An 11,865-nucleotide genomic window follows, 5' to 3' on the forward strand; every position below is an offset into this window, starting at 1 on the left:
GGTGTGCCTGCTGATTTACTTTTAATAGTTAACTAATTATTCCATCTAGAATCTATTTCATAAGGATTAAATTGATAAAATGGGGCTACAGAAATGTTTCAGCAAGTAAAGGTGATTGTCACTAAGCCTGATGACTTGAATTTGATCTCGGAGACCCACAGGATAGAAGGAGGGAATCAATTCCCACAAGTTTTCCCCCACCATATACTTAATCCTCTCTCTCCCTCTTCCTCTCTCTCTCTCTCCATCTCACACACACATTAAATAAATATATAAATAAATGTAACTTGAAATGCTAAAATTATTTCTTCCCTTATAATTAACTAACCAATTTTCCCTATAATTTCTTCTACCACTGGGTTAGTCAAGGCAAGGCAATACAAGTAGTTGTTTCTAGGGTGGGGCTTGTATAGTGCTAGTGACCTCCCAAGCCCTTGCATATGCTAGACTCTATCCCTGAGCCACACCCCCACCCATTCTTGACTGTTTTAAACCCTCACAGCTTCCAGGTTTACTCTGACAGTCTCTTTACACCATGACACTAAGGCCAATCATCCGCTTGGCTTGCAAGCTCTGATGCCAGAAAAAGGGATGAAGAAAGGCAGCCACCTTCTTCAAGCATTCAAGTAAGGATAGTAAATTTGATTCAAATCCAAAACACTCGTTCCTGTTTCTGCTTGGGGGAGTCCCAGAGTTGGTTCCCGCTGTAGTGAACTCCACAGGTGGCTCTAGGACTCCAAGCTCCTGAGGGAGAAAAGGAACTTTCGGGAACCAGAATTCAGCGTCAGCTGCAGCAGTAGAAAGTTGTCTAAGATTTATTTATTTTTATTTTATGTGTATGAGTGTTTGCCTGCATGTCTGTGCACCATGTGTATGCTTGATATCTTTGGGGATCAGAAAAGGGTGTCAGGTCCCCTAGAACTGGAATTACAGACGGTCGTGAGCTGTCATGTGGGTGCTGGGAATTGAACCCAGGTCCTCTGCAAGAGCAGCCAGTGCTCTGAACTGTAGAGTCATCTCTCCAGACCCAGAGTTAGTATATTAGTGTGTTTTCCTACAACATGATCCCAGCCAGTCTAAAAAACATTCCTCCAGCACGCTCAGGTTTAACTTTGGGATGTAACGCCAAAACAAAGCTATGTCTGCTAGCTCCACCTGTAACCCCCATGCTTGGGAGGAAGAAGAAGGAAGAGCACTGGGAGCCTGAAACCTTCTGAAGCCCTACATAGCAAGTTCCACGCCAGCCACGGTCACAGGGCCAAACCCTGTCTCAAAAACAAAACCCACAGGAAAAATATCAGGGACACAAGAGAGAGTATCTGTTTCTGAGAGGCCATGAGACCAAGCCCAGCTTACTGAATGCTCTTCAGAGTCTGATGTCTGGGATGAGATGATAGGGTTAAAGCTGGTTGGAGACAAAGGACCCAGTTTTTTCCTCATAGCTCGGATCTGAAGCAGTGCCCGGAAGGCTGTGAAGAGGAAAGAAAACATCAGGACATCCTGTTTCAGGATTAAGGATGAGCAGAGCCCAGATAGAAACTATGCTCTCTTCAGTGTCCGTCCATCTGCTACGCCCAGCAAGTGCTCTGATGTTTCGTGTCCCCCTTTCCAGCCCTCACTGTCATGCTTCTCCAGGACTCACGCAGCCGGCAGATGGGGCAGTTGTTGGCCTGGTAGCGCAGGGTGTCTGCGCAGGTGTTACAGAGGCAGAGGTGACGGCAGGGCAGGATCAAAGTGTCTCGGACATCTGAGAGACACACCACGCACTCCGCACTGTTATCGCTCACTTCGTCCTCGGCCACCTGGCCAGAAGGAGAGACCCGGCCAGTGACACAGAGCCTTCCACCCCCAGCTGACTTACAAGGAAGCTCGACTGAAGAGCAGACACATACTCAGAACAGGATCTACAATGACACTGAACTTTAGTTTATGTAGTGATTTTTTAAATTAGTTTTTATTTTATGTTAGGTGTATATATGTGCTTTGCCTTTTGCATGCCTTGCGCTTGCAGATGCCAGAAAAGGGCACCAGACCCCCTGGGGCTAGAGTTACAGACAGTTGTGAACTGCCACAGGGTGCTGGGAACTGAACCTGGTCAACTGAAGAGGAGCCAGTTCTCTCAACTGCTGAGCCCTCTCTCCAGTCCCGGGCAGGGCTTTTGATACTTGGCTCCCCCTGCCTCTAGGAACTGCTTGCCTGAAGTTGAGAGACTGGACTAACCCCTTGAGCTCATTCTTCCTCTGAAGGTCTGAACAGAAGGGACCTAGTAGGACACAGAGATAAAGGTGAAGGGAAAATGCGAGACCCTCCTGGGAAGCAGAGCTCAGATGAGCTCCAGAGCAGAAAGGCAGGTCCAAAGCAGCCTATTTTGCTCATTTCTAAAGTGGCATAACTGATAATCTAAAATGAGAATCTCCTAGGACCCGGCTGGCACACTAGACCTCAGCAGAGCACAGATTTTCACTTTGCCTCCAAGGAAGAACAAATCCCGAATTTTTAACAAAACTCACCTTAGAATCTTGTGTGTTATACTTGTTTTCAATCCCGTAGATCTCCTGGAGGAGGTAGCTGACCCCATCTACCTGAATAGCAAACAGTGAAGTCCAAGAAGAGCTCACTACCGTGAGACAAGAGTAGAAGCCCCGCCTTTCCCCATGAGCCACCATGGAAAAACTCAAGGGCCTACATAGACAAGGGACATTTTTATTTACTTATGTTTGCTTTTGGGAGGGGAAAGAAAATCAGATGCTTAGTTCACCCACCATTATATTCAGCGAGGAATGTAACATTTCACAAACTGACATGTGTAGTGCAGCTCACTACTCCAGATAGTTACAAACGGCATAGACTCAAAAGGGGATGGAAGGGTGTATGTCAGAGTGTAAGAAAATTCCAGCTCTAATAGTTGTATAGACGGCTGAAATGCGGCTCAGCTCGTGGAGCATTTGCCTAGAATGCACAGCGTCCTAACAACACATAAACTGGGTGCGGTAGTGTGTGCCTGAAATCCCAGCAATGGAGAGGCAGTGGTCAGAGGATCAGAAGCTCAGTGTCACCCTCAGCTCCATGCCTAGTTTGAGGCCAGTCAGGGGCACATCAAACTAAACAAAAAGGAAGGGAAAATAATGGGCAAGGAAAATGAGGAAGGGGAGAAAGGGAAGACACAGACAGATGTGGTGGTACATGCCTGTAGTCCTTACACTTGGGAAGCTAAAACAGAAGGACCTGTCATGAATTTGAGGCCAGCCCGGACTACACAGCAGTATCAGGTCAGACTCCACCTCAATAAGAAAAGATAAAGAGCCAGGTGGTGGTGGTGGCACACGCCTTTAATCCCAGCACTCGGGAGGTAGAGGCAGGTGGATCTCTGTGAGTTCGATGCCAGCCTGGTGTACAGAGTGAGTTCCAGGACAACCAGGACTGCTACACAGAGAAACCCTGTCTTGACAGGGAGATGCAGGACTCCTGACCTGGGAAGAGACACTAATAGTGTATACCCATAAAACCACACTCATCTCTTTTACTATTTTCTAATAAAAGATTATTTTTGTGTGTTTGTATGTGTACTTGAGTGCACACATGTGCACCATCTATGTGAAGGTGTTAATGGAGGCCCAAAGACAGGATGTGATTCCCTGGAGCTGCAGTTACAGGCAGTTGCGAGTCACCTGATGTGGGTGCTGGGAACTGAAGCAGGCCCTTGGAGAGCAGCCAGTGATTTTAACTAGGCTAGCTCTCCAGCCCAGCCCTCCCAATTCTCTTCCAATCTTTATTTATTTATTATTTTATGTATGTGAGTATGGGTCCGGGCATGCCATAGAGAAAAATGTAGAGGTTCAGTGGAAAGCTTTTAGGAATTGGCTCTCTCCTTTACACCATAGATTCAGAAATCAAACTCCGGTCACTAGACTTCTATGGCAAGAACCTTACATACTGAGCCATTTTAAAACCTTAATTATCTGTGGCCAATCCTACTCTATGAGACTAGGCCTTACTAATGCCAAAGGTGGCTTTGCCCTTCTCTTTAGAATTCCACTCCTATATTCTACCTCACCTCTGCTCCTACAGACCTAGCCTAGTTCTGATCTCCTACCAAACTCTGGATGTGAACAGTCTGTTGCTAAGACAAACCTAGAAACAGGTGTAGTAGGAGGCCGCTTGTTCATTTGGGCACCAATTTGTTGTAAGAGGCTGCTTGTTTGTTCCCAGCTGCTCAGCCCCAAAATAATCGCACAGAAACCATATTACTTGAATACTGTTTGGCCAATAGCTTAAGTGTATTTCTGGCTAACCCTTACGTTAAATTAACACATCTCCATTAATCTGTGTATAGCCACGTGGCTGTGGCTTACCAGGTAAAGTTCCAGCGTCTGTCTCTGGTGGGGCTACATGGCTTCTCCTGGCTCCACCTTCTTTCTCCCAGTATTAGTTTTCCCAGCCTAACTAACTCTATTCTACCCTATCACTGGCCAATGCAGCTTCTTTATTCATTAACCAATAAAAGCAACACATAAATAGAAGGACCTCCTACATCAAACAGGAAAATATATAAAACATTTTTCTGTAGAAACCGTAGCCTTTTAAATTGCCAGGGCTGAGGCAACTCACCAGGGCTGGGTCTATGCAGGTAGAACCTGTACTCGGGACCTATGGCTTTTTCTGCTTCTCTTAAAACTCATTTTAGCATAGCAATTGTGTTGAAAGGCACAAATAAACTAATTCATACTAAGGAATTATTAATTATTATCAATTCCATTAAGAGGGGCAAGTACTTAACCTAAAAAAAGTGAGTACTTTGGGATTTTGGATAACTACTATCCTTCTGTAGGGAGCCTTCCTTTGTTTGTTGATAACAAGGGCAATCTTGCCTCCCACCTTTCTCTGCTACCCTCCCTCCACCATGCTATTCCCCACTTGTTTTCTGAACGTCTCTCTGTGGTCTTAGCTATTTTGGAGCTCTCTATGTAGACCAGGCTGGCCTCAGACTCACAAGATCCTCCTGTCTCTGCCTTTCAAGTGCTGGAATTAAAGGCACGGGCCAGCACACCCAGCTTGATCACCCACTTTTTTCAAACCATTCTTTTTTTCTTTTGTTGAGACAGGGTCTTACTCTGTAGCTCAGGTTGGCTTAGAACTTACTGTAGCTCAGGTTAGCCTAGAACTCCAGGCAATTCTCTAGCCTCTGTCCCCCTAATGCTGAAATTAAAGGCATAAGCCACCACCTGTGTCTTCGACCCTCTTTGCCAATGCCACCGGCTACACTTGTTCCCTATCTTCTATGGCATCTGCTCCTACTGTTGCAAAAGTACAAACTGTTGGCACACGGTTGGGCTCGGCCTCCCAGCAGGCATGTGCAATCCTGCTTGTGGTTCCTGAAGAGGGCAGATGTCCAGTAAGCTGCATTTCAGAAAAGAAACGCTAGGATAATTTATGCTGAGGGCTCTAATTGGTTCTGAATTAGACCCAATACTTCATCCTTTTGTTTGAAATGTTTCTCATCATGACATTTTAAGTAAAAAGAATTCTCCTTCACTCTAATGTCAGGAGACAAATCTTATTCTTTCACTTCTCAAGATAACTGTACCCTGGGAGGCACCAACAATTCCAAAACAATAAAGGCACTAAAAATCAGTGTTCCTTTCAGGCCACCCACGTAGTTCCTAACAGACAAAAGTGCTCCTGTCCCAAAATCGTCTTCTCTGAGTGAGAGAAAGGAGGAAAGAAAGAAGAGGGGAAGGAAACAAGAGTATGTAGTTTTAAAAGTAAAAAAAAACCATGAAAAAAGAACACCAGAGGACACGTTTCTAAGAGCTTCTGGCCTTCCAATACTCACCACCTGCTTCTGCTTGAGGGGCTTAACACAGAAGGTCCCGTCCGTGTGCTGGAATAAAAGCACAATGTCACAACCAGCAGAGAGGACTACTTTCTTATTACCCGCTGGGGTGTGGGAGTCTGAATGTAATTGGCACCCATAATCTCTTAGGGAGTGGTACTATTAGGAGGTGTGGTCTTGTTGGAGGCAGTCACTGTGGGGGTGGGATTTGAGGTTTCCCATGCTCAGGACACTGCCCAGTGTCTCAGTTGACTTCCTGCTACCTACAAGATGTGGGACTCTCAGCTCCAGCACCATGTCTGCCTGCACACTGCCATGTCCCACCATGATGATAACGGACTGAACGTCTGAACTGTAAGTAAGCCACCCCAATTTAAAGGTTTTTCCTCATAAGGGTGGCCTGTAGTCATCGTGTCTCTTCACAGCAATAAAAATCCTAACTAAATCATTGGGCATTCACAGAGAGAAGAAACAAACTTGGAATATGGCAAGAGTGGAGTAGTGATCAAGTAGATCAATCATTTGATGAAGAGGACACTGAAGATCATGGCAGTGGGGGTGGCAGAGCTAAAAATTCCTGAGCGCAGTCCCAATTGGGGCACCCTTTCAGCAGAGGGGTCTCATGAGAAAGAAGAACAAAAAATATCATAAAGTTACCTACCTTCTCAAAGGTGCCCAGAAGCACATGGCAGTGGCCAAAATACTCTGAAAGAAACAGGCATGTGTTTGAAAAAGGCCAAACAACACACTGCTAGCCCTCTTCCAAATTCTTGTTTCTCTAGAACCCACAGTTTGGTAGACCAACGGTGCTGGGTTACCAGAACAGGCACATTATAGATACCATTATAAACCCCACTTCTCAGGCTGGAGAGACGGCTCAGCAGTTAAGAGCACTGGCTGTTCTTCCAAAGGCCCCGAGTCTAATTCCCAACAACCACATGAGGCTCACAACCATCTATAATGAGATCTGGTGCCCTCTTCTGGCCTATAGACACCCATGCAGACAGAACACTGAATACATAAAGAATGTATACAGTCTGACTGAGACCCACAGCTTCTGCTGGGATGGTATCGTATCACAAGAGGGAGCGGTCACCGCAGAGAAGTCCCCTACCATCGCCTTCATCCACCACAGCATGCACCACCAGAGGGTAAACCTCCCGGTCCAGATCAAAGCCAAGCTGCAGGAAAGACAAGGAAGACACAGAAGACGCCACATGGTTGGATGCTCATGGGTCCATCAGAAGGGGTTACTGCTCAGAAGCACTGCCCTCAGCTCTGCAACCCGTCCATCAAACCTGCAGCTGCCCACATCTGCCTAACTGATAACCATCTAGTTCCTAGAATAAAGGTCCCTAACCTTTTTGCAGCTCCCCCCCCCCTTTTCTTTCTTTTAAGCTTTCTCACAGTACCCCCAGCTAACAGGTTACTTAGGGGTAGAAAAATGAACAAGAACAGGTATATTTTTTATTTTCTATTTTTTGCTTTTGTTTTGTTTTGGTTTAGTTTGCTTTGGTTTTTCGAGACAGGGTAGCTTTGGAGCCTGTCCTGGAACTAGCTCTTGTAGACCAGGCTGGGCTTGAACTCACAGAAACCCGCCTGCTTCTGCCTCCCAAGTGCTGGGATTAAAGGCGTGCACCACCACTGGAAAGGTATATTCTTAATGTGAACTAAGCAGACCTTTGAAAGGCATGAGGGGCCACCAGACTTACCAGTGAAGCATGGCATTCCAGCATCTGGACAGAGTTCCCGCGGCTGGCATGGGCCCTAGGTCAGTGCCTGGGCCCTTCTGAAGTGCTGGCAGACCCTGAGCGAGGTAACTTACCTCTTCTTCTGCCCACTCTGAGGGGTCCACAGTGTGGGAGGGCAGGCAGAACTGCTGGCACACCCCCCGCTTGTAGTGCACGGTCTCCGACTGCAGGCTGTTGTCTTTTGGAATGTAGCTATGGGTGAAGTGGGAGCAGAGCTAAAGTTAGAACTCAGTCCAGAAGTCTAACAATTCCCACGGTCTCACACCTGTTCTCAATTTCCAACAGCACTAACTCAGAAAGACCTTCTTCTTTTTGCTCTAACCTGGACTATTACTGGGCTCATATATTTAACCCATACATCCACAGGAAGAGAGCTAAAATAAAGAGTAAAGATTGGAAAAGAAAATTAAACTCAAGGTCCAGACTCTGCCTGCTGTAAAGAAGGTTTTCCTTCCTAGGTGGGCACGAAGGCCAGGAAGCAAGCAGCTTACCTGCTGTGCTAGCTTACCTGGCAATGCCATTTTGGAATTCTTCAGTGGCCTGATAGTAGATGGTGATGGCTACCCGGGCATCTGTGTCAAAGGTGAACTCGACATTGTAGTGGACTTTAGCTTTGCCCGCCTCTTCCCCATGGCTCTTTACTTCCTCAGCACATCTGAGAAATCACAATCCCCCCATAAATACAATCTCCCCACAAACACAATCGCCCCATAAACACAATCCCCCACAATTACAATCCCCCCAAATATAATCTCCCCATAATCACAATCCCCCCACAAACACAATCACCCCATAAACACAATCTCCACACAATCACAATCACCCCAAAAACAATCGCCCCAAACACAATCCCCCCCACAAACACAATCCCCCTACAATCACAAACCCCCCCATAATCACAATCCTCCCTTTGGAGGAAGTGGATCAGGATTTTTGTTGTTGTCCTATTTTTCAAGGCAGGATTTCTCTGTGTAGCTCTGGCTGGCCTGAGATCTGCCTGCCTCTGTGTCCTGAGTGCTGGGACTAAAGGTTTGCGCTACCATTGCCCATCAGGGATCAGAATTTTAAGACTTACTCTTCGGGCTGGAGAGACGGCTCAGCAGTTAAAAGCATTGGCTGCTCTTTCAGAAGGCCCAGGTTTGATTCCCAGCACCCCACATGGCAGTTTACACTTGTCTGTAATCCAACTCCAGGGGATCTGGCATCCTCACACAGGCATACATTCAGGCAAAATGCCAAAATAAATAAAAAAGAATATTCTGGGTGGCAGGAAGGTGGTGGTGCACATCTTTAATCCTAGCACTCAGGAAGCTGAGGTAGGCAGATCTCTGCGATTTTGATGCCTGCCTGGACTACAGAGCGAGTTCCAGGACAGCAAAGGCTACACAGAGAAACCCTACCTAGAAAACAAAACAAACAAACCATCCTTACTTTTCTTTAACCCCCCTAAAACAACACTGCATACCTGGCTGTCTGGAATGACATATTTGTATTTTTGCTGTAGCTATCACTGTGTTGTCTGTTGGACATTTAGACTATTCACTAGGTCCTGCTGTCTGTGGGGAATAAACGGCCTGTGTGAGTGCGTGTGTCTCTCATTCTATCACTTTTCACTTTAGTGACGATCACTAATCACGCCTGAGTTCCCACAGGCTGTTGGAGACCAGCAGGCCCCTCCCTTCCTCTCCTCCTCTACTCTGCAAGTGCAACACGCACTTAGCCCCGTGTCTGAACAGCATGCCCTGTTGCTCAGTCTTGTTTTTATTGTCTTTATCTGTTCCCTCCCTTTCTCCCCTCTCCCCTCCCACCCTCTCCAGTGACCACCATACTCTGAATTTACTCAGGAGACCTTGTCTTTTCCTCCATCCTATGTAGATCCATGTATGTCTCTCTTAGGGTCCTCTTCACTGTCTAGGTTCTCTGGGGTTGTGGACTGTAGGAAGTCATTTATGAGTGAGTACATATTATATTTGTCTTTCTGGGTCTGGGTTACCTCACTCAATACGATTTTTTTCTAGATCTTTTTCTTAAGGTTCTTTTTTTTTTTTTTCAAGAAGGATTTCTCTGCAGCTTTAGAGCCTGTCCTGAAACTCACTCTGTAGACCAGGTTGGCACTAACTTACAAAGATCCACCTGCCTCTGCCTCCCAAGTGCTGGGGTTAAAGGTATGTGTCTGTGTCACCACTGTCCCTGTTGTTGAGTCTTGTCAGTCTTTAGGCACCATCTACTGACTTTCTACTGCTGACATAGTTTGTCTCCTTCCTCCCTCTGACCCTTGCAGAGCTCTGACTTCTCCACACAGCAGGGAAGTCACAACCCTATTAGCACAGCATCTAGCTGTGTTGCTGTGATTTCACAAAGGCTATTTACAGCTTGACACAGAGGAAGCTACAGTTGGCCTTCTTTTCCTGCCTAACTTCCCGAAGGGAGGACTCATTGGCCTTTTTAGTCCTTTGGTTTTTCACATACTTATCCTGAATTTCAACCCAAACTCCCTGACAACCTACAGCGCGCCTACAGACATCCAGATGCATAGGGGTCCACTTAGCTTGTCACCCCCCAATAGTGTCCTGCAGCAGAGCCCAGGTTGGCCTCAACACTATTTTGCCTCTACCTCCTGGGTACATGTCATCATGACCAACTTAAAGTAGGATTTTATATCCTAACTTGAACACCTCACTACTCCATAGCTTGTTAGGATATCTGCAAACTTCAGCCCTTCCTTTAATAACAGTTCTTTTCCCTTTGTTTTAGATCCACAGAATACAGATAATATTTAAAATGCCTGGGCAGGTGAACGTTCTTTCTGTACAGAACGGTGCCCACGTTTCAAATTACACAAACATGACAAGGCCTTATCTTAGGGCCCATGCCTCAGCAGCGCCTGGCAGCTGGCATCCTTCAGACACAGGCAGGAGGCTGTGGGCCCTGGCAGAAGCTGCTCTTTGACTCCCACAGAGCATCTGTTGCCCCACGAGCAGAAGGGCACTTGGGACCTGGTCTGAGCCCTCAGGAACTTACTTGACAAGCCTCAGCGTGTCCTTTCGGATGTTGATCAGGCTTCTAAGAGTCTTCACAGGTTCTTGGGGAGGTGGAGCAGCGTAAGGAAACTGTCAGACACAGAGTGGGAGAAGCAGTGTATTTATAGAGACCATAACTGTCCCCAACTGGAAAGGGGCTCTGGGGTAAATGAAAAACAGCACTGTGAAGAGAGGCAAGAAGGAGGAGCCGAACTCTAACTGAGGAGGCGGGTGTCTCTAACAGAGTAAGTCAGCTTGTCCAAGGTCAGTGCTAATAGGAAAACCAGCATTTAATATAATATCCAAAAAAGCAAGATTTATCTGCTTCTACCTCCCACCCTCCCATATACATAAAGCTCATTTGGGTTAGTGTTCAACTATTGGAGAACTAAATAGAAAAAAAAAAGCCAACTCCCTACTGATATTCTAAATAACAAAGGACTTACTGTGGCCAAATTTACCACAAAAAGCTTTCCATTTAAGCTCAGATGACAGAAGAACCTACAAGTTCTTTTCCTTCAGGGAGGACACACAGGATCCTAAGAATTCAGGGAATGAGAATAAAAGAGAAGCCCATCAAGTATGCAGGGCAGAGGCTTGCAAACACCAAAGGAGAAATCCCTCAGATGATCACACAAGGAAGTGTAGACAGGAGCCTAGAGGCATGCGGGTTGGTGGAGGCTGGGCTGGCTTCATCATTTGTACACATTTTCTTTCCCCATCTGAACCTTCCGATGCAGAGTTCTGAGACAGTGATAAAGGGGAACAGAAGACTTTCACTGGGGATGACAAAATGTTCTCAGTACTCTTGTTCTTCAGGCAAAACAGTTCAAGGGTCTCTCAACACGCTCCATGACGTAATGTGTTCTGAGAGACTGTCTCTGCTGGGACACACAAAGACAGCTATGAGAAGGCTAGGCGGTGTTATCTACCTACCATCATAGACGCTGACTGTCCCTGATGGGTCACAGGAAGCCTACTGGTCTCAGTAGCTCCGCAGTACATTGTGGGTCTCCAGGTCCCACAACTGTCCCTCCACAGTGCTGGCGTCAGGAAACAGGACGCCACGTTATGCTCTAATCATGCCTTCAGACATTGACTAAATGTGGCTATTTTTATTGGGAAAACAACTTAAATCAAAATAAAGTACAATTGACTTTCAATGCTGTCAATGGGATTTCTGATAATTCACATATTTGACTATGACACTTAAGAAAACACATTCGCACACCTTTAATCCCAGCACTTGGGAGGCAGAGGC

At 46.3% G+C, this 11,865-nt stretch overlaps 1 protein-coding gene across 4 annotated transcripts in view; it reads right to left on the bottom strand.

Moving 5' to 3' along the window:
• Rnf157 (ring finger protein 157) overlaps window positions 1-11,865 on the bottom strand; it is a 73,324-nt gene that overhangs the window by 17,798 nt on the left and 43,661 nt on the right. For all 4 annotated transcript variants that reach the window (XM_013347617.2, XM_005350769.2, XM_013347619.2 and 1 more), the window contains exons 3-11: window positions 10,606-10,694; window positions 8,093-8,239; window positions 7,659-7,776; window positions 6,948-7,014; window positions 6,495-6,538; window positions 5,834-5,881; window positions 2,511-2,582; window positions 1,643-1,802; window positions 1,357-1,469 (exon numbers count right to left, since the gene is read on the bottom strand). In XM_013347617.2, coding sequence (XP_013203071.1) covers window positions 1,357-1,469; window positions 1,643-1,802; window positions 2,511-2,582; window positions 5,834-5,881; window positions 6,495-6,538; window positions 6,948-7,014; window positions 7,659-7,776; window positions 8,093-8,239; window positions 10,606-10,694 — 858 coding nt within the window. The remainder of the gene's footprint in view (window positions 1-1,356; window positions 1,470-1,642; window positions 1,803-2,510; window positions 2,583-5,833; window positions 5,882-6,494; window positions 6,539-6,947; window positions 7,015-7,658; window positions 7,777-8,092; window positions 8,240-10,605; window positions 10,695-11,865) is intronic.

The sequence above is a fragment of the Microtus ochrogaster genome, chromosome 7 (assembly GCF_000317375.1).
Source record: "Microtus ochrogaster isolate Prairie Vole_2 chromosome 7, MicOch1.0, whole genome shotgun sequence".
In the NCBI taxonomy this organism is placed as follows: domain Eukaryota; kingdom Metazoa; phylum Chordata; class Mammalia; order Rodentia; family Cricetidae; genus Microtus; species Microtus ochrogaster.